Source organism: Pteropus medius, unplaced genomic scaffold (assembly GCF_902729225.1).
Source record: "Pteropus medius unplaced genomic scaffold, Ma_sr-lr_union100, whole genome shotgun sequence".
In the NCBI taxonomy this organism is placed as follows: domain Eukaryota; kingdom Metazoa; phylum Chordata; class Mammalia; order Chiroptera; family Pteropodidae; genus Pteropus; species Pteropus medius.
Window position 1 is genome coordinate 1,350,164 of NW_024356333.1, and position 18,889 is coordinate 1,369,052.

Sequence of the window (18,889 nt, forward strand, 5' to 3'; positions counted from 1 at the left end):
TGTATAGTTAGGTTATATCATCTATGAACTTTATCTCAAAACGGTAAAGGGGGTATCATAAAAAATGTTTGCTATTAAAAGGGAGCGCCGGGCTGGTAGAGTTAAAAACTACCATTGTAGTAAGTTATAAGAACTCACCAGCACTGCTATCCATTACTGTGTTTTGGTCGTATCGTTTAGACTACAATTTGATCCCTCCTCAGCCCCGGACATATAAAAGGTGATGAATGAATGACTTGTTAGAAGACTCTGGGAAGAAGAGTTGGGACACTCACTCGGAGGTTGGAAGGTATAGGTTCCAGACCTACATTGTCCGATAGAAATATATAATGCAAGCCACAAATGTGAGCCATACATGTAATTTAAAATTTACTGGTAGCCAAGTTAAAAAAAAAACATGAAATTAATTTTAATAATATATTTTATGTTATTAGTAAATATATCCAAAATATTTCAATTGTAATCAATATAAAACATTTAGATTTTTTTACGTTTCTTCCTCCCACCCCCACATCTTTGTAATCTGATGCGTATTTTACACTCACAGCACATCTCCATTGGGACTGGACTGGCCACGTTTCAAGTGCTCTATCGTCATATGGGGCCAGAGGCTACCACATTGAATAGCACAGTTCCACACCTTTCTCAGTGAATAAGTTTCTAGGTAATTCTGATCAGACATTGTCTTCCTTGGGTCTGTTTCTTCATATTTAAATGAAGAGTCTAGAGCAAATGTTCTTGGTTCTAGCATTGACCTTCTGTTATTTTTCATGTTTAGCCAGTCCTTTTGTCTTCCTCTCTGCCCACATCTCTCTCTCCCTCCCATGTCCCCCGTCTCTTCTCCCCTCATCCCCAGGTCTGTTTCTTGCAAGACATCTAAACCCTGGGTGGGAAAGGCAGGACTTCTTAAGTGGCCAACAAGTTTTCTAAGCCACTCTTGCTGTGCTGAGGTCAGACTGCTCAACAACTGATGATTCATGAGAAATCCTGGATGTGATTGGTTGCTATGCAGGTGGCTTCAGAGAAGTAACTGGTTATAGTTTCTCTTGCCATCCCAAGCCATTTTACAAAGGTGGAGTTCTGGAACCAGAAAGTTCTGGCCTCAAATCGTGGCACTGTCTCCTACCAGCAGTGTTAGTGTATTAACTACTCTGTACCTTTGTTTCCAACTGTAAGATAGGAATAATACCCACCTCAGGGATTGTTGGAGAGATGAGATGGGATTGCATAAATGAAAGAGCATAATGTTAGTTCTCTGTAACCTGCAACCTACCTGTAACCACACACTTTAATAAGGTTGGGAGAGGGAGGCATATTGTAGACAGGTCTCCCAGGAGGCTAGGTGCTTGGAAGTGTGGTTTTTCGTGATCCATACCATATATAACTCCTTTGCTTCATAAGGAAAAGCTATGCAGTCAACCATTGCCTATAGTCTTTACCTAAAACAATGCTTTTGCCCAGAGCAGGTGCTTAATACTTGCTAAGTGTAGTAAAAAAAAAAAATCTAGTATGTACTTAGGTAAGGATTCTACTAGTGGCAGAGAAAGCAATAACTAGCCAATTAACAAGAATTAAATTCTAGTCTTTAACAATCATATGAGGTTAGTACTATCATCATTCCCATTTTACAGAAGTGTGTGTTTTGTCCAAGGTCACACACTAAACGTTAGCGCTGGGGTCTGCACGCAGGCAGTCTGCCCCTAGAATTCATGCTTAGTTATGCTGTCAAGTGAGATCCCCACCTAGGAACTCCAGCAGCACGGAGGAGTCACTTTTAAGGCACTTATCACCTGAATGTCACAGTCTGTTCACGTTTTTACTGTTCCTTCTTAATGGTCAGCTCCCTGAGGTCACAGAATGGCTTGTCACCATTACCACCCCAGCATCTAGCTCTGAGACTGACATACAGTGGGCACTTAATTGGTGAAGGGTATTCTAAAAAAAGTATGTTCAAAGGCATGAAGGTGTGTTCAAATATTTCAAATTACAATTGAAATATTTTGGATATATTTAATAATACCATAAAATCTCTTATGTGGAGATATCTACTCTAAAAAAGGTATGTTCAAAGGCATGGATTACCTGAAATACAAGTAGTTCGATTCTACTGGAGCATCAAGTTTGAGAAAGAAAACTAGTTCTGTGGGGGGAAGAATGCTTTTTTTAAAAGCGTCATGAGGGCCACTTTTGGAGGATGTGCTCAGAGGGAGTAAGTCTCCTTTGCTTCTCTCCAGCTGTGTCACTCACTGATGATGAGACACCGCTGGTCAGGGGCCGGGACAAGTAACAGATCACAAAGGGCATGCCTTGTATCTGGGGCTACAAATGTTTACGATGTAGACGATGAGAAGTCTGTGAGAGATTTTAAACAGTGAGAATCAAAGGAAAAGTAAGGGGCAAGGTCTCATGACAAACTGATAATAAAAGTACACTCAAAAACAGAGTCTTGTTCTTTTACCTGTGGGCTCTTCTCACCAAACCTACATGGCTTTCATGGACACCTAACAATTCTGGATTGGGTAGGCTACGCGGCCAAGGTTTAGGAACCACGTTCCGCACCTCTAAAAGTTTGGTTACCACTGGACCAACCTCTAAAATCTCAATTTCGCGAAATGAGGAAGCCTTTCTTCCAGCCGCCTCACCTTTTCCTCCACCTCCCTCCTCTTGTCTGCCCATTGTCTCGACCCTTTCCCGCCTGATGCACGCCGGGAAGTGTAGTCGCTGGTCTCGCAGCCTGAGCCAGTGGCTCGGCCCCACGAACTCGATATCTCCACATGAGAGATTTTTCGAGAGGCGGGGTGAAGCCGGGAAGGCCCAGCCCGCTTCCCCGAGCGGTAATCTGGGATTTGCAGTTTCCGGCGCCCGAAGCCGTCCTGCTGGCAGAAGGCTGTGGGACTCTAATGCCCCTCGCCTCGCGCGGCCTGATGACGTCACAGGGCCCGCGAGACCGCTGGGATACGCGGTAGTTCTCGGAGCGCAATCTTGCCTGGGCCGCCGCGACTCGAGGACGACATTTCCCAGAAGTCTGTGCAGCGGCGCGCCGGGCGCCGCGCGAGGCCGTGATTGGCTGCTGAGCCGGCCGCACGCGGGGGAGCCCAAAGAGCAGCTCTGTTGCGACAGAGGCCGAGCGGCGAGGCCCAGTGAGTTGAGGGAAGGGGCGCTGGGGGGAGGGCACCGGCCAGTGATGGGGAGGGAAGACGAGGCGAGGAGGAAGGAACGGGGCCGTGGTGGATGGAGGAGGCCTCCAGCGAGAAGAAAAGGCCGAGGCGGAGAAGCTGGCGGCTGGGGGCTGGGGTCTGTTCCAGGGGTGGCAAGTGAGGAGACCCTGAGAGAACTCACCAGGGGGAGGACAGCTGCGTCCCGGGAAGAAGCTGGACCCCACGGCTCGGTGGTGTGGAGGGGTGCCACAGGGAGGAGGCCCGGGGGGAGGCGGGAGCAGGAAGCCTGGCAAAGCGAGGCGGCGGGCTGGAGCGCTGAGCGCCAAGTTGTGGGGAAACCGGAGACGGGACCTGCGCCGAGGGGCAGAACCCGGTCCCTAACTGGCGGCCCTGAAAGGAGGAGCGATTCCAGAGTGAGGCGGGCGGTGGGGATTGGAGGACGGAGCCCGAGGGAAGAGGTGTTAAGATTAGAGGAGCAGCTAGAGAATTGGCTTGAGAGACCGGGACAAAGTTGGGAGCTGGGTCTCGGAGGCTGGGTGGGAAAATTCCCGAGAGAGATGTAGCAGGGCCCAGGCACTCTTCCGTAAGTTTAGCGTTTGGGGGTGTTTGTCTCCCTTCAGGCTCCCTGAAAGAACAGTAACCTACGCCTGTGGTTCATCACCATGCCCTCTGACCTGGCCAAGAAGAAGGCAGCCAAAAAGAAGGAAGCTGCCAAAGCACGACAGCGGCCCAGAAAGGGACACGAAGAAAACGGAGATGCAGTTACAGAACCACAGGTGGCAGAGGAGAGAAATGATGAGGTCAATGGCCAAGAGACCACAGGTGAGTTGAGGGAGAGGTGGGTTCCTGGGATGGTCGCTACGACTTGATGAATGCCCCAGCCGGAGTCAGGATCCTGATCCTGGGGGCACTGGAGACAGTATCTGGTGCCATGAAACTTCATGAACTGAAACAGTAGAGATAGAATTAGAGCTTGAAGCATCCTGTTATTGTTCAAGGAAACGGCACAGGTTCTCACATACCCAGTGGCAAGCAGGTACGGGAGTTGTGCTGCCTTGTCGCTCTGTCTGCTAGACCATGAGGGAGGTCAGTGTGCCAAGCTCTTTGCCACATTATACCCTTGTCCTCCTAGGAGTAGTGGCGATGCCAATAAGAGAAACTTATCAACTGTTTTATGGGTTTTTCCTGGGGAAGAGATGCCTTTTCATTCATTATATTTTGGAAAATATTTATTGAGTACTTCCCAAATGCTGGACACTGCTGCATACTAAGATACTGTAAATACAGTCTGCCCTCTGCTGACTTACAGTCTAGAAGAGGAAACATGGCAGTACGTGGTAAAGATATTCTAGGCTCTTGGTAGTCTATTCCTAGCCTTCTTTCCTCCCCCTGAAAACGCCCTAAACAGGCCTTTTGCTCCATCCAGACTATTATTGTCCCTTGAATAGTCACCACTTTTATGTCCTTTTACACACTAAATTCTAATACCACAATTTCTGTGCTATTTACCTTTGACATTTTTATCAGGGCTCAGCTCAAGATAGCAAAACCTTTCACAGTCAAACCTGATCTTAACATTTCCATTTACTGTTACTCTCCGTCATGTTATAGTGTTACAATTTTACCTTTGTATCTTCTGTTTATCTAAATTGCTTGGTCTTTAAGTGCGGGGACATGTCTTGACATACCTTTTTGTATGACCAGCCTTGTAGATAGAAATACTAAGTAAATGTTTGAAGAGGAGAGGAGATTTACTAATGTGAATTATGACGGACAGGAATTCAGAAAAGGGGGAGTTAAAAACGGTTGCGAGGAGAGAATCGGGTGGTAAGAATTGTCTGCAGAATAGGAATTATAGGAGAAAGCGGGTGCATTAAAGTCCAGCCATGGGGAAGTTTTATTCCTGGCCAGAGTGGCTGAGGGATGGGAAGTGGAGAATGATGAGAGTGAACGATCGGGCTAAGTTGTGATCTCTAATGTGGAGAGATGGGGTCCCCTCCTGGTCCTCAGGAACCATGTTTAAACAGTAGCTATCAGTAGGTACTTTCTGGATGAATTGGAAAGGTAGAAAACTGCATTCCACTTTGAGACGATTATCCACTGTTCCCATTACAAATTTCTTGTTCACCTGTCTCCCTAGGAAAACAGAATTCCTCATCTCAGTAGTATGGGAGCTAAGGTTTTCACCCGGCTTCCTCCAGGAGCTGCTGCTCTGAAATATGAAATCTGTTCTCTTTCCAACTCTCAAAGCATTTCTTATTGCCAGGGACCAGGGTCATTTCTGCTTTCATAATTGATGGGTCATCTGCTCCCTCTCCCAAGACTGGGTCATCTCTTCTCCCTGGGTTTGGGATTACTTGATGCTGCAGGTCACCATTCTCCAACCTTTACCAATTGTAATTGCCACATGGCCTTCCTTGGGTAGTAAAGTATGGAAAGGTCAAGATAAATATCAAAGAAAGTGATCTCTCACCAACAGTTCAGCCTTCTTTAGAATGTGAGACTTTTTAAGACAGGCACTGGAGTTAAGCTGGTCCCCTTATTTACAGAATGAGTAGAAGGGACAATATTCTCTCGGATGAGGTTTATTCCAGAATCCCTTTTCCATTTATTCAGTGCTATTCGCTTGTCTTTTGAGCCTATTTTCTGGGATGCTCGCTATGGGCTAGACAATGAGGTCCGTTTAAGACTCTTGCTTTTGAAGCTCAGGAGATGACTTAGGTCATAGATTCTTTAAACTGGAAGAGATGAAGAGAAAATGCTGTATAGCTTTCCCTTAATTTTGATCTTCCCCTTGCCTGAGCAGATGGAGATTTAAACTAGGGATCGGCAAACTTTTTCTGTAAAGATCCAGATAGTAAACATTTGTGGCTTTGTAGGCCGTACGAATGGTCTCCGTTGCAGCTGGCCAACTCTGCCATTGTCAGAGAAAAGAGCCACGGACAATGTGTGAATGATGAACGTGGCTGTGTTCCAATAAAACTTTTATTTACAAAAATAGGCAGTCGGCCAGATTTGGCCAGCCTTTTTCTTAAGCCACCCCCTCTCCTCATCTTTTTAAATGGTTACGTTTCAAATGGCAATATATACACCTACATAATAGTCTTGATTTTGCCATTTGGCCGTAAACTCTAAAATATTTACTGTCAGTAGCTACCGATCAGTCGCAACTACTGATCTAAATCATAAATTTCTCCCTACTCCATCACCTTCTCAACATCTAGAATAGAGATTGTACAAACCATGGCTGTGGGAAGTCTAGTAACAACTGTATTGAAAAGAGACTAAAACTTCCTTCCTTCAGTCAAAACCGAAAAATATGGCCTCCATTCAAAAAGTATTCATTAAGAACTTATGTATCTAACACACTGCTGGGGACTGAGGTAGATACGGAGTGACTGCCATCTGTCTGGTGGGGCAGTCTCCGCCCTCGGCTCTGGTCCCTTGCAGGCAGAGCAGGTGTAGCAGTAGGGCGGGTAGTGTCGCCAGCGCTGGTAATCTCCTGACGGGATGGGTGTTTGGAGAGGGACCTAAGACTAAGCACAACTCCTCTCGGAGTTGGTCTCCCCAAACCTACCTGTCCAAGGAGGGCCCCGAGCTCTCTTCCCTCCTCTACCCTGTCTTCACCTTTCCGAGGACAAGCCCACGGCTTTTCTCTGCTGTAAAATCCCCAAGGGGACAAAGGCAGGGGCGACAAAGACTAAAAAAATTAGAAAATTCTCATAGTAGTGGAAACTTGTGTATCGTTTCTGACTCCTTTCTGAAAAGGTGAATAGATCACCTCTACTCTTCTGGAAGAAGCTGGCCAAGGCTTCCTCTGCTCCGAATTCTATCCCACTTTCAATACTACTTTGTGGGTAGTTTTTTCTATGGAAAATTAATACAGTGAAATAGTTGAGGGTCATGGGTTTAGAGTCAGACAAACGCTGGTTCAAATTCTGACTCTGTCACTAGCCTTTTTGGCCTTGGCTGTGTAATCTAATCTCTTATAAAATGGGGATTATTTTAAGTGTATATGTCAGAAGGGTTATGGGGGTTAAGTTAGTTGGAGAATGATGATACAGCAGAATCCCAGGCACAGAGTACACTCGACAAATATTATCCAGTTAATATTAGCCATCAGTAGTAACACTTCTTCCCAGCCTACCAGTGTAGTCATGCCTAAGGAACCACAGAGGCAGAACAGCTGGTCTCTTGTGTCACGATCAGTTTGCATCTCTGAAGCCCTCCAGACTTGGGAACTCTGGTTTCCCAGCCTTGGCCCTGCCTGCATTGATCCCTCTGCATCTTCTCAATCCGGCTCCTTCTGGGCAACATAGCTTCCTGGAAGCACCGTCTGGAAGCTCTCTAGGCCGTGGAATAAGAGAATCGCACGTCTACAGTATCATCTTTGGGGCGGGGGTGGGGTGGGCATTAGGACTAATTATTTAACATATACTCACGGAGGATAATTTGGAGTTCTAGCCATTCTTCCATGCATTTGTATCATCTAAGATCAAGAGAAGTTAGAATAAGTTTGAAGTAAAAGGTTTCTAAGAAAGCAGATTATTAGGGCAGATCCGCATGCAGTGTACACTCTGTTTAAAACTTGTGAAACATCTGAGTCTGCTTAACTTGATCTTGAGCCTCCCAGTCCTTTAGGCCATGCCTTTGTGTCTGCTCAACATGATTTTGAGCACAGGTCCCTTAGGACATACATCCCTTTTCAATATTCAGCTCTTTGTATGATAATATTTGGTAATCTGAGAAAGAGCAGAAGCCACAAACCCTGGACCCTCGGGTTAACTACGCTCTGCAGGCACTCTGGGATATGCCTTTTTTGTGGGAGCCGAGTCTGTCTTACAGCCTTCTTCTCAAACTCTGTCTTTACTCTCCTCAGAAGTGGATTTGCTGACCAAGGAGCTAGAGGACTTTGAGATGAAGAAAGCTGCTGCCCGAGCGGTCACAGGCGTCCTTGCCTCTCATCCCAACAGTACTGACGTCCACATTATCAACCTCTCCCTCACCTTTCACGGACAAGAACTGCTCAGTGACACCAAACTGGAATTAAACTCAGGCCGTCGTTATGGCCTCATTGGCTTAAATGGAATTGGTGAGACCTTTGGAAGGCGAGGTGGGAGGTATCTCTCCTTGGCTCATCTGTCACCCAGCAAGTGTTTACTTAGCGCCAGCTATGTACAAAGCAAGGAGTTTACAGTATGGGTGGGAGAACACATATGCCCAGGGAAAAGGAACTAGCAATACAGAGCAGTATGTGGTAAGTACCACAGGAGAAGTGACCGACAGTAGGTGCTACAGAAGGGCGTGGGGCTGGGAAGCAGCGCCAAGAGTCCTCTATAGATCTAACAGGCTTCTCAGGCGGGGCGGGGCAGGAATGGGAGGAGAGGCGTTCTAAGGATGGGCGCGTGCGTAGGGGGTAATAGCAGGGCTCGAATGAAAGGAAGGAAAGTACTCAAGACACTGGTGGGGTCGTGGTTTGGCCAGAGCGGAGGAACCGGTGTGGGGGAGGGACAGGCACAGCTGTGCCGCGTGTCCTCTTGCCATTCTCTGCCCGCCCCTCTCAGGGAAGTCCATGCTGCTCTCTGCTATTGGGAAGCGTGAGGTGCCCATCCCTGAGCACATCGACATCTACCATCTGACCCGGGAGATGCCCCCGAGTGACAAGACACCCTTGCAGTGTGTGATGGAAGTCGACACTGAGCGGGCCATGCTAGAGAGAGAGGCCGAGCGGCTGGCTCACGAGGACGGTAGGGCTCCAGACACAGGGGGTGGGGGTGGCCTTCCCCCCGAGGAAAGGCCCAGGGAGCCTCACAGCTGTGCACTGCCCACAGCGGAGTGTGAGAAGCTCATGGAGCTCTACGAGCGTCTGGAGGAGCTGGATGCCGACAAGGCGGAGATGAGGGCCTCGCGGATCCTCCACGGCCTGGGTTTCACCCCTGCCATGCAGCGCAAGAAATTAAAAGACTTCAGCGGGGGCTGGAGGATGAGGGTCGCCCTCGCCAGGTGAGCGCCTCCCTCCCACACCCTTTGTAGTTCCCTGTCTCTCAGAGTTGAACGCTCACTCCAGTGGAAGTGTTTCACGTGGGGTCAGTGGTCAGTAGGTGCCGGACAGGACACAGACAGTACGACGTGGAGGTGGGTGGATGTGTGGGCTAAGGATTGAACTTCTGCGTGAAGTGGTCGTTATCGGGTTTCTGGCACAGTGCTTAGGAATCCGAGGACCAGCCCAGGTGAAGGGGTGGGATAGGTCTGTTTCTCTCTTACCTCCTGATCCTCGTCGCCCTGTTTGTGCTTCAGTCCTAACGTTCGCTATGTAAAGAAGAAACGTTAGACAGCTATTACGATACCTGTTCTCCTCGCCCTCCTGTGACCTGGACCCAAGGCGAGTTTCTGTGACCATCATTCCTCCATCAGTCCCCCTAGAAGGTCCCCAGCTAAACGGGCGGTTCCGCGGCCAGGCGCCTGGGCGAGCCTGGACACCGCGTCAGCAGGGCTGCCGCGTGCACCTGTGAACATGGGCGCAGCGGTGCCACATGCTGGCAAGGTTAGCCGCCTCAGGACCACTTAGCCTTCAAAACCACAGACGTCCCAGCCTGTCCTTCAGACCTGTGCAGTCAGGATGCTGGAGTTTGGTGTCCAGAAGTCCCAGTTCTGAAAAGCTCTGCAGATGTGGGAACCAGAGCTGTCCCCTTGCTTCTGCTGTCTGGAGATTCCGTCTAGAAAAAACATTTGTCGGCCTCCTTGCCAGTCTGGCAGCCCTTCCAGACAGGCCTGTCCTGAATACTTTTCGCGATAGCGGTTTATTTCCTCTGTATCCTCTCGTCTTCCTGGTGGTCACCAGCCTCCGCAAAAGACTTGTAGACTCATAGGACTCGGGATGCTGACAGTCGCGTCTCCAAGCTGCGTCCTCCCTCTGCTGCTCAGGCGTTTTCTGCCCTTTAACCTCCTCTTGAACTCTGGCTTCTCTCTTAGTTCTCCCCTTCCCTCTGCGGTGCAGAACCGAGGCTTGACTTCAGGACTCAGTCCAGGCCTGACCAGGATTGCAGGTGGCAGGCACGGCAGTCCCCTTCCGTGTAGCGCCCGTTAGACTGAGGTGGCTCTGTCTCCTTCCTGTCCTTCAGAGCCCTCTTCATTCGGCCCTTCATGCTGCTCCTGGACGAGCCCACCAACCACCTGGACCTCGATGCTTGTGTGTGGTTGGAAGAGGAACTGAAGACGTAAGCGGGTGGGGCTGGGGGTTGGGGGTGGGCAGGTCCTCAGGGGGGCGTCGAGCAGAGTCCAGAGGAAGTGGGCACCCAGAAACCACACTGGAATTAGAGCAGTGAGTGAACGAACTGAAGCAAGGCCAGGGCGAAGGCCAGGTCGACAGTGGTCAGCATCTTTAGGGCTGGCCTTCGTATGTGATTGTTGTTATTTTGTCTGAAATGCGTGGATTTTTTGTTTCTTTCAAAGACTGTCCTTCAGCTGTGTTTCTATACATCGTGTAAAAGGGAGCTCTCATTTAAGATTTAAGATCAGGATGCAGTGCCACAGGGAAGGTAGCTAAGCGATGGTCCTTTCGTGGCTAATAACCTGGAATATTGCACCAGCTCTGAAAGAAGGCTTTCAGCGGTCTCTGCCATGACATGGTACCTTCTTTCAAAAAGAAGCGCATGACGATTTTGACCATGCCCGTTCCAGTTCTCCCCTCCTGCGGTCTCGGATACATCTGTGGTGTGTTTGTGTACACATGCTCTTGTTTCTACCATCGCCGTCACTGCCATCTCCACTCACTTGTGTTGAAAATTAGACTAGAAGTCTACGGCCATGCCACCCTGAACGTGCCCGATCCCGTCTGATCTCAGAAGCTAAGCAGGGTCGGGCCTGGTTAGTCCTTGGATGGGAGACCACCTAGGAAGTCCAGGTGCTGTAGACATTACAAAAAAAAAATTAGAACAGAAGATGGAGGAAACTCGGACTGTCTCACCATACCTCAAAGTGTCCGTACAGGTAGATTGTGCACTGGAGGCTTAGGTGCTTGCCGAGAGCCGGGAATTGGCCAGTAAATCTAAAGGGTGCTCAGGTGTAAGGATGGGAAGTGAGGAAGGTTTTCTGGGTCTGCCTCTCAGCTCTCCTGTCTTCCGCTTTTGAGCACCTCCCTGACTGGTTCTTTGGCTTTGCAGTTTCAAGCGCATCCTGGTCCTCGTCTCCCATTCCCAGGACTTTCTGAACGGTGTCTGTACCAACATCATTCACATGCACAACAAGAAACTGAAGTATTATACGGTGAGTGGGCCTGGCTTCTCCACAAGAACCTATGTGCTTACCAATCCCTGACGTTCTCCTTTAAAAGAAAACCAGACGTAGCAGCCCATTTCCACTTATTGCTATAAAAAGATGCAGACAAGGAATCCTGCAGCCTGTTTTATTTTAGTCCCAAAGTAATTGCTTTCAGGCCATAAGCCATGAATTGGCAGCCTATGCACACGGTGTGTGTTTGCCTTATGGCAAAGAAGTTGACCTTTCACAGTGCCCAGGCTGGCCCTGCTGCCCGCTGCCCTCTGCCCTCCTGAGTGACTACTCGACTCTGCTTCGTGGCTGGAGCATGTGTACCCCTCCCTCCACAAGGGAGGAAGTCAGGATGTCAACGGCCTACTTTGTGCCATACCTTTTCATAATCTATAGTTCAAAAAATATATCAAATGAAAAATGAAAAAAGTTCTTTTCATTCATATTTGTCACAGGAGTACTAACATTTCTTATATAGCCCTAAATTTCTAGAAATTTCCTTTGTACTCGCAAGCATCTTTAGGGAATTTTTTACATACGTGTCACAGTCGTAATCTCAATCATTATCTTCTGTGGGTTTTTAACTTTTTTTTTTTAATGTCTACAGCACCTGGTCTTCCTAGGTGGTCTCCTATCCAAGTGCTAACCAGGCCCGACCCTGCTTAGCTCCTGAGATCAGACGAGATCGGGCACGTTCAGGGTGGCATGGCTGTAGACTTCTGTGGGTTTTTAAAATTTAACATATATCTTGGACTGTTTTCCATATGAGTATATAGAAACAGTCTCATTTATTTTAGTGGCTCCGTGGTATGTCGATGTGTGGCCATCCCGTACCTTGTCAGACTCTCGATATTTAGGTTGAGTCCAGTATTTTGCAGATAGGAAACATGGTAGTCCGGTTGTGTAGGGTTTGCCAGGTCCTAAGTCTCACAGGTGTAATGTCTTCCCTCCTGGGTGCAGTTCTTGTCACCTGCATGGGGCTCCAGCCTCGAGGGGTGGGGAGCAGTAGGAGGTGCTCTTGGAAAGCTGTGAGCCCTGTGATGTCCGTGTGACAGTGGTTTTCAGGGCTGCTCCCAGTGCCGTGGCTGTCTTTATGGCTAACGCGAGGGTTGGCTTTGGAGCCCTGCTCTGTCTAAGCTAACGGGACACAGTTGGAAAGATCTCCGATTCCAGGTCGGATATGCTTTTTCCTCTTTCCCTACTGCAGTCTGATAGCCAGGGACCCGGTTGGGTGCCATCCCACATCCCCCTAAACCCAGGACTGAGGCTCAGGCTGCCTGCCTCACCGGGTGCATTTCCCTGCAGGGTAATTACGATCAGTATGTGAAGACGCGGCTGGAGCTGGAGGAGAACCAGATGAAGCGGTTTCACTGGGAGCAGGATCAGATCGCACACATGAAGGTGGGGCGGGGGATTGTAGAGCTGAGCTCACGTTCTCCAAGAGTTGGATGGGGCTTTAGGGGAATTTGGGGGCGCCGGAGGAGGTCAGGAGAAAGTGATGTCATTTTTTCTGTCTCTTTCAGAACTACATTGCCAGGTTCGGTCATGGCAGTGCTAAGCTGGCCCGGCAGGCGCAGAGCAAGGAGAAGACGCTGCAGAAAATGATGGCATCGGGACTGACGGAGAGGGTCGTGAGCGACAAGGTGGGGTCCGACGGGGTGGAATCAGGTGGCCGAAAGCAAGGTGACTGAGAAAGGACCCGACTTGATAAACGCTCTCTCCTCTTCCCAGACGCTGTCGTTCTGCTTCCCGCCGTGTGGCAAGATCCCCCCGCCCGTCATCATGGTGCAGAACGTGAGCTTCAAGTACACGGAAGATGCGGTGAGTGCTCGCGTGGGGTCGGGAGGCCGGGGTGCACTTTACAAGGTGACATCCGCTGGCTGGGAGAGTCTTCTGTGCTGAGCTCCCTACTGCACCATGAGTTGTGGGGGCTTTTCAGGCGTGGCAGGTGGGGCGCCTCACCCGGGGACTCAGCGGCCCCTCTTCGAGGAGCTGGAAGGAAGAGCGCTCGGCCGGGCTGGTGGGCGGGGGCAGTGGGCTGGAGTCTGCCCCCGGAGCCGCCTCCCTCCACAGTCCCGCGTCCTCCGGTGGTGACTAGGGACCCGGCAGGGTTGGTGTGCCAGCCTGATGGATCAGTACCCTAGCCTCACGTCCACCTCTCACACACCCCCAGCCTTGCATCTACAACAACCTAGAGTTTGGTATCGATCTTGACACCCGAGTGGCTCTGGTGGGGCCCAACGGAGCGGGGAAGTCGACTCTCCTGAAGCTGCTGACTGGAGAGGTACGGCGTCCAATGGGGCGTGGGCCGTCCAAGGGAGAGGGAAGGGGTGCAGGGGCCACCACTCTTGGGGGAGCCCGAGTGCCCTGGCGGCGGGTGAGCCGTCTTCTGGGCATGGGGGTGTTGTCGCCCAGTGCTGAGGCTTAGGGCTCTTTTCTCAGAGGAGGGACAGGGAGCCTGAGTGAGACTGGGAGAGAGCGTGCACGTGCCGTGTCTCAGCGATTTTCTGTTTCCAGTCAGAGCTTGTAGAATGTAGGAACATTGTGCATTTAGAGATCTCTTTGTTTTAGAAAATGTGTGTCGTGCTTACGTCCACGTCCTTTGTTACACCATATAGTGCTTTCTGTGGTGGACACTTGGCAACCACCGAATAGGTGTGCTGAGGACACCCGTCTCAGTACATCTTCCTGAGTTCTTCTGCAGGACCAGGGCAGCAGTCTGCGAGGCGGTGGTGGAGGCTCTGTTTAGGAGTTGTATCACCTTGTTCGTTGTGAACATACGTTTTCCTGCCCTTCTGTGTCTGCTGCTGGTGGGGCTTCTTTTCCTGTGTGCTTATATTTTCATTTATTACTCTTTCTTTCTAGCTACTGCCCACAGACGGGATGATCCGAAAACACTCTCACGTCAAGATAGGGCGCTACCATCAGGTACAGGCCCGGGTCGAGGTGTGGGAGTCCGCGGGGCTGCGTGGGACCCAGTCGTGGGACCTGGCTCCTACCTCCTTCTCATGGACTCTCAAATGGGCCTGGGCGGAGTGTGGCGTTACTCGGCAGGCCGCCCCGCAGGGTTCCTTACGAAATGGGGCCCTGGCCGCACCTGGGCGGGCCCTTTTTCTCGCAGCATTTGCAAGAGCAGCTGGACCTGGACCTCTCGCCCTTGGAGTACATGATGAAGTGCTACCCGGAGATCAAGGAGAAGGAGGAAATGAGGAAGATCATTGGGCGCTACGGCCTCACTGGGAAGCAGCAGGTCAGTGGAGGGGTGCGTGCGAAGGATCCCCGAGAAGCGAGGGACCGGCTGGATGGTCAGGCCTCGCCGTCCTGGCCACCCAGGTTTGGGAGCTTGCCCCCAAGTCTCCTTTGATTCTAGCCCCCGAGAGAGCCTGCTTCCTTTCCGTTGCCCTGGGCCGTCACGTAGTGGAGCATTTAGGTCTTTTTGCGAGGGATTAGGTACAGCACGCCAATCTCCGACATGCCCTTGCCCCCAGACGTTGCCCTTGAGGGCGAGGGTACTTAAACCTAGGAGGCAGGATTCTGGACCGAGATCCAGAGTGGGGGTGCACCGTGTCGCCCCGATGCCTTAGAGTTTATGTGCTGAGAGCGTGCCAGAGACTTGGCCTTGGTAACGGCAAGGGTTTCTGGCTCCCGCATGCATCTCTTTCAGGCCTGAGAGACTGATGGCTGTGTCACCGTCTTGCTCTGTGCTCTTGGGTCTTCCCGACCCCACTTTTTGTAAAATGGCAGTGATATTAATGGAGGTGCTAGGGGAGCAGTGAGTCATGCTATGTGGTGGGGGTAACACCAAGTTATGTAAATGTCACGGTTGCACTCAGGTGAGCCCAATCCGGAACCTGTCTGATGGGCAGAAGTGCCGAGTGTGCCTGGCCTGGCTGGCCTGGCAGAACCCCCACATGCTCTTCTTGGACGAGCCCACCAACCACCTGGACATTGAGACCATCGATGCCCTGGCAGATGCCATCAATGAGTTCGAGGGCGGTATGATGCTGGTCAGCCACGACTTCAGACTCATCCAGCAGGTGCGGGCCCGGCCAGGCTGGGAGGCCTGGCTGGGGCATCCACAGGAGGCTGTGTGGAGCACAGCCATGGCACGTCACGGGCACCTAACACACGTTTACTGGATTTGGGAAAAGGGGCTCAGGGCGTGGATGGAGCGGTGAGGACCAGATCTTAGAAAGCCTTAACGGGGATGGATGCTTCACTCCTTCAGTAGCTGTTTGGGGGCGTCAGCCTACTTGGCCTTAGCGTTCAGAGTCGGGAGAGGACAGAGTGCTTTTACTGCCATCCCAAGATTTTTCAGCCTAGAAATGGTATTATACTAAGGAGGATTTTGGTTAGACGGGGCTACTGCCAGTCTTTGGTGGAAAGCTGTGGCCATTTGTCTGCACCGTTAGGGAAGGGGAGGTGGAGCTGAGAGAGAAGCCTCTGAACAGATCTCGGCCTCACTAGGAAGCTGGGACTCGGGATGACACGGCAGGTCCCAGCCTGGGAGGCTCCAGACCCGCTGGTTACAGTACCCTTGGGTTAAGCCATTCCAAAGAACACAGGGGTAGTGAAACCACCGTGAGCCGGATAGGGGGCAGGTGAGGGCCGGGGAGGCTGTGGAGTCTTCATCCCGGAAGTCCCCGAGAACAGTCTGGGCAGGGATGGGAGTGCTGGCCAGGATCGCTAAATCCAGGCTTTGTTTTCTAGGTTGCGCAAGAAATCTGGGTCTGTGAGAAACAGACAATCACCAAGTGGCCTGGAGACATCCTGGCCTATAAGGAGCACCTCAAGTCCAAGCTGGTGGGCGAGGAGCCTCAGCTCACCAGGAGGACCCACAACGTGTGAGCCCCCGGGGCCGCACTCCTGCACTGCTGCAATACCGCGCCCCAGCCCCTCCCCTGCCCCCACCTGCCTTAGCTGCACTCTGTGATCCTTTCTACAGCTGGACAGCACCTGTCCGCTTCCTGTCCTTCCAACGATTTTTGTCCATGTCTGGACTCAGCTGGCTGTTCCCACCAGCCCCTTGCTGGTTCCTGACCGTGAGTGATGCAGCCAGAGGCACTTGAGGGTTAGCTCAGGGGCGCACACCCTGGTTGGCCGGAAAGGAGCTTCGGATCCTGGTTTCTGGGTTTTGGTGACGTTGGAGGAACACCCCCAGCCCACCGTCCCCATTCCTTTCTGCTTCTGGTTTGGAGCTCTGGATCAGGGCCTTAGTCCTGATCGGTTTTAAATAATTATTTAACTGTAACTTTTAGACCTGTGCGACGTCTACAAAGCGTCCAATAAAGAAAGAAGAAGCCATGGTCCCTCTCTTGCTTCGCGGGTCTCCGGGCCTCCGCCGCCCCGCCCTGCGGGGCCAACATTCATTCCCGTCCGCAAGAGCGTGGGCGGGGTGGGCGGGAACTGAAGACCAGTCCATAGGACCCAGAGGAACTCTCAGTTCCGTTTGCCGATTCGAAATTGTGCCTTAGGCCGGGGGTTCACAAACTTTAACATGCATCACAATCACCTGGGGGACTCGTTAGAGCGCAGGTTGCCGGGCCTTGCCTCAGTTTCTGGTTCAGTAGGTCTGGGGTGAGACCAGGAATTAACATTACTAACAAGTTTCCAGGTGATGCCGATGCTGCTGGCCTGGGGCCACACTTTGGGAACCGGTCTCCCAGAGCATGTTTTCACAGTGGTCCAAGGCTCTCCTGTCAGGCGTGACCTGTATCACAAGACTTGGGCCACTCTTTAAAAATGCGGCTTCCTGGGCTCCAGCCTGTCGATTCGATTCCGTTTGGTGGGATGGGGTTGGTGCAGAAATGGTCCGCCGTCTGCTTTTCACACTGAAATTTGTAAACCACTGTTCCTGGCAGGATACAGCGAGTTTTATTATTTTACCTGTCCGTAGCCTTAATTTTCATTAGCACTGTCTAATTTACCTCCAGCCCAGGGCTCTGCATAGCCCGTCCGGACTTGAAGAGCACTTCCACCTTGTGCCACCGGTGGCCGTCCCTCACTCGACCTCTGAAACCTTGGCAGCCATCCTTGTGGGAAAACATACACGACCATATTTCAGTGCTCATGGGACTTAAAGTCCCAGATGGTGTCTAAAGCCCCAAGGAGCTCCCGACCTAATGGGAAAACCAGCAAGACGAGAGAACAAGATGGCATAAATCAGATGCTAAATTGTGACACGTTAGGGTACATAGAAGAGTTCAAAAGAGGGAAGTTTCCCCAAAAAACGGGACTGGTGCTCTAACTTGAATGATGAGGAGGACCTTCTCAGACGGCCATGACGTCCAAGAGGTGCCCTGGGCAGAGGGACAATAAGAACATCAGGTGAGAAGCCGCAGCGGAGCCCGAGGCCGGACGAGGGGCCGAGACTCCTACTGCACCCGCCGACTCCGTGGGGCCTGGCCTTGTTGCCTTGCGTCCTAAGTGGGGTCCGGAGCAAAATGGCCCCAGTCTGTCTGGGGAAGAGTGGTAAGGAGAGTGAGCTGTGGGACAATGAGGACGAAGACAGGCGATCCCACCTCGGCCACGGGAGGGTGAGGCTACCTCGGTCCCCCGCTAGTTATTTGGGACCCTGTGCAGCGCGCCTGAGGTGCCTAGGGGTGGGATGGCTTCAGAACTGGACGAATGGAAGTAGTAGGCTAGCCGGCTGGTCTATCCAAAAAAAAAAGCCAATCTCAAAAATTTTAAGAATGCTTAAAAAGCCCACAAAATACGTACTTCTACAAATGCCTAAAATTAGCAGTGCCTTACTGTGGATTAAGAATTGTCCTCCTGGTCCCCTTAAACCTTAGCCTGTGAGATGGAGCAGGACGCTGGGAACTCAGTGAAGGGGTGAGTCTGGTGCGGAGCGGTCGCTCGGGCTTGCCTCCCACCCACCGACAGGTGATGCTCGTCTTCGCTGTTCTTCCCACTTCCTGACTCGGAAAACCCTCCTTTCCCTCCAGCTTATGCTGTTCGTGTGGCTCCGGTTTAATCAGCAGTTGAGACCCTGGGTTACTGGCTCGCCCATAGGTGCATGTGACACCCGCCTTTAACATTGAACTCTCCGTTTGACAGCCGCCTTTCTCTTCCCTTGGTTTGCGGCTAACGTCCACAGGGACCCCACATCAACCACTATTTCGGGAGCATCCGGTGTTTCCTCCGGCTCCGCCGATCTTCCAAACCCGGCCCCTTCCCCGTCTGGACTCCCAGCTGTGCTTTCCGGCTGCCCACACCTCGCCAGGCTCAGCGCCTGCTCCGTGCTCTGCCTTCAGTCCAAGCCTCACTGCACTTTGCACTTGATTCCACTCTTAATTTCCACACCGTTTATCTTTCTCCCGTTCTTCCCAACTCCACATCCCTCCTTCTCAAATCGCACCCATTCTACAAAACCAGCTCCCAGTCCCCAGTCGTTCCGTGAAGCTGTCTCTGGCTCCTGTAGCCCTCGCTCGTTTTTCGTTCTTGAACTCTGTCCCCATCAC

General features: G+C 51.3%; 1 protein-coding gene, 1 non-coding gene and 1 pseudogene across 3 annotated transcripts; 2 read left to right on the top strand and 1 right to left on the bottom strand.

Annotated features, from left to right (window-relative positions):
• The first annotated feature begins 2,992 nt into the window (after window positions 1-2,992).
• Window positions 2,993-16,732, top strand: ABCF2 (ATP binding cassette subfamily F member 2). Of its 2 annotated transcripts, none has more exons than XM_039861327.1 (15): window positions 2,993-3,140; window positions 3,779-3,980; window positions 8,038-8,250; window positions 8,723-8,905; window positions 8,990-9,161; window positions 10,280-10,375; window positions 11,321-11,423; window positions 12,732-12,827; window positions 12,950-13,069; window positions 13,158-13,247; window positions 13,600-13,710; window positions 14,292-14,354; window positions 14,548-14,676; window positions 15,260-15,463; window positions 16,137-16,732. In XM_039861327.1, the coding sequence occupies exons 2-15, from the start codon at window positions 3,821-3,823 to the stop codon at window positions 16,272-16,274; spliced, it is 1,878 nt and encodes a 625-aa protein (XP_039717261.1). In that variant the 5' UTR covers window positions 2,993-3,140; window positions 3,779-3,820; the 3' UTR covers window positions 16,275-16,732. The 2 variants fall into 2 exon arrangements, with proteins under 2 accessions (XP_039717261.1, XP_039717262.1); XM_039861328.1 differs by lacking the exon at window positions 2,993-3,140 and adding an exon at window positions 3,373-3,391.
• On the top strand, window positions 10,955-11,073 carry LOC120601569 (5S ribosomal RNA). The gene has a single exon (XR_005652481.1). It is a non-coding gene; the product is annotated as a 5S ribosomal RNA (ribosomal RNA).
• Window positions 12,025-12,143, bottom strand: LOC120601559 (uncharacterized; annotated as a pseudogene).
• Window positions 16,733-18,889: the final 2,157 nt, after the last annotated feature.

Bases quoted from the DNA above. Each gene is read 5' to 3' on its own strand.
- ABCF2 (XM_039861327.1), top strand. From the start codon at position 3,821: ATGCCCTCTGACCTGGCCAAGAAGAAGGCAGCCAAAAAGAAGGAAGCT. The intron at 9,162-10,279 runs GTGAGCGCCTCC...CCTGTCCTTCAG, and splicing joins ATGAGGGTCGCCCTCGCCAG to AGCCCTCTTCATTCGGCCCT. The intron at 13,070-13,157 runs GTGGGGTCCGAC...TCCTCTTCCCAG, and splicing joins AGAGGGTCGTGAGCGACAAG to ACGCTGTCGTTCTGCTTCCC.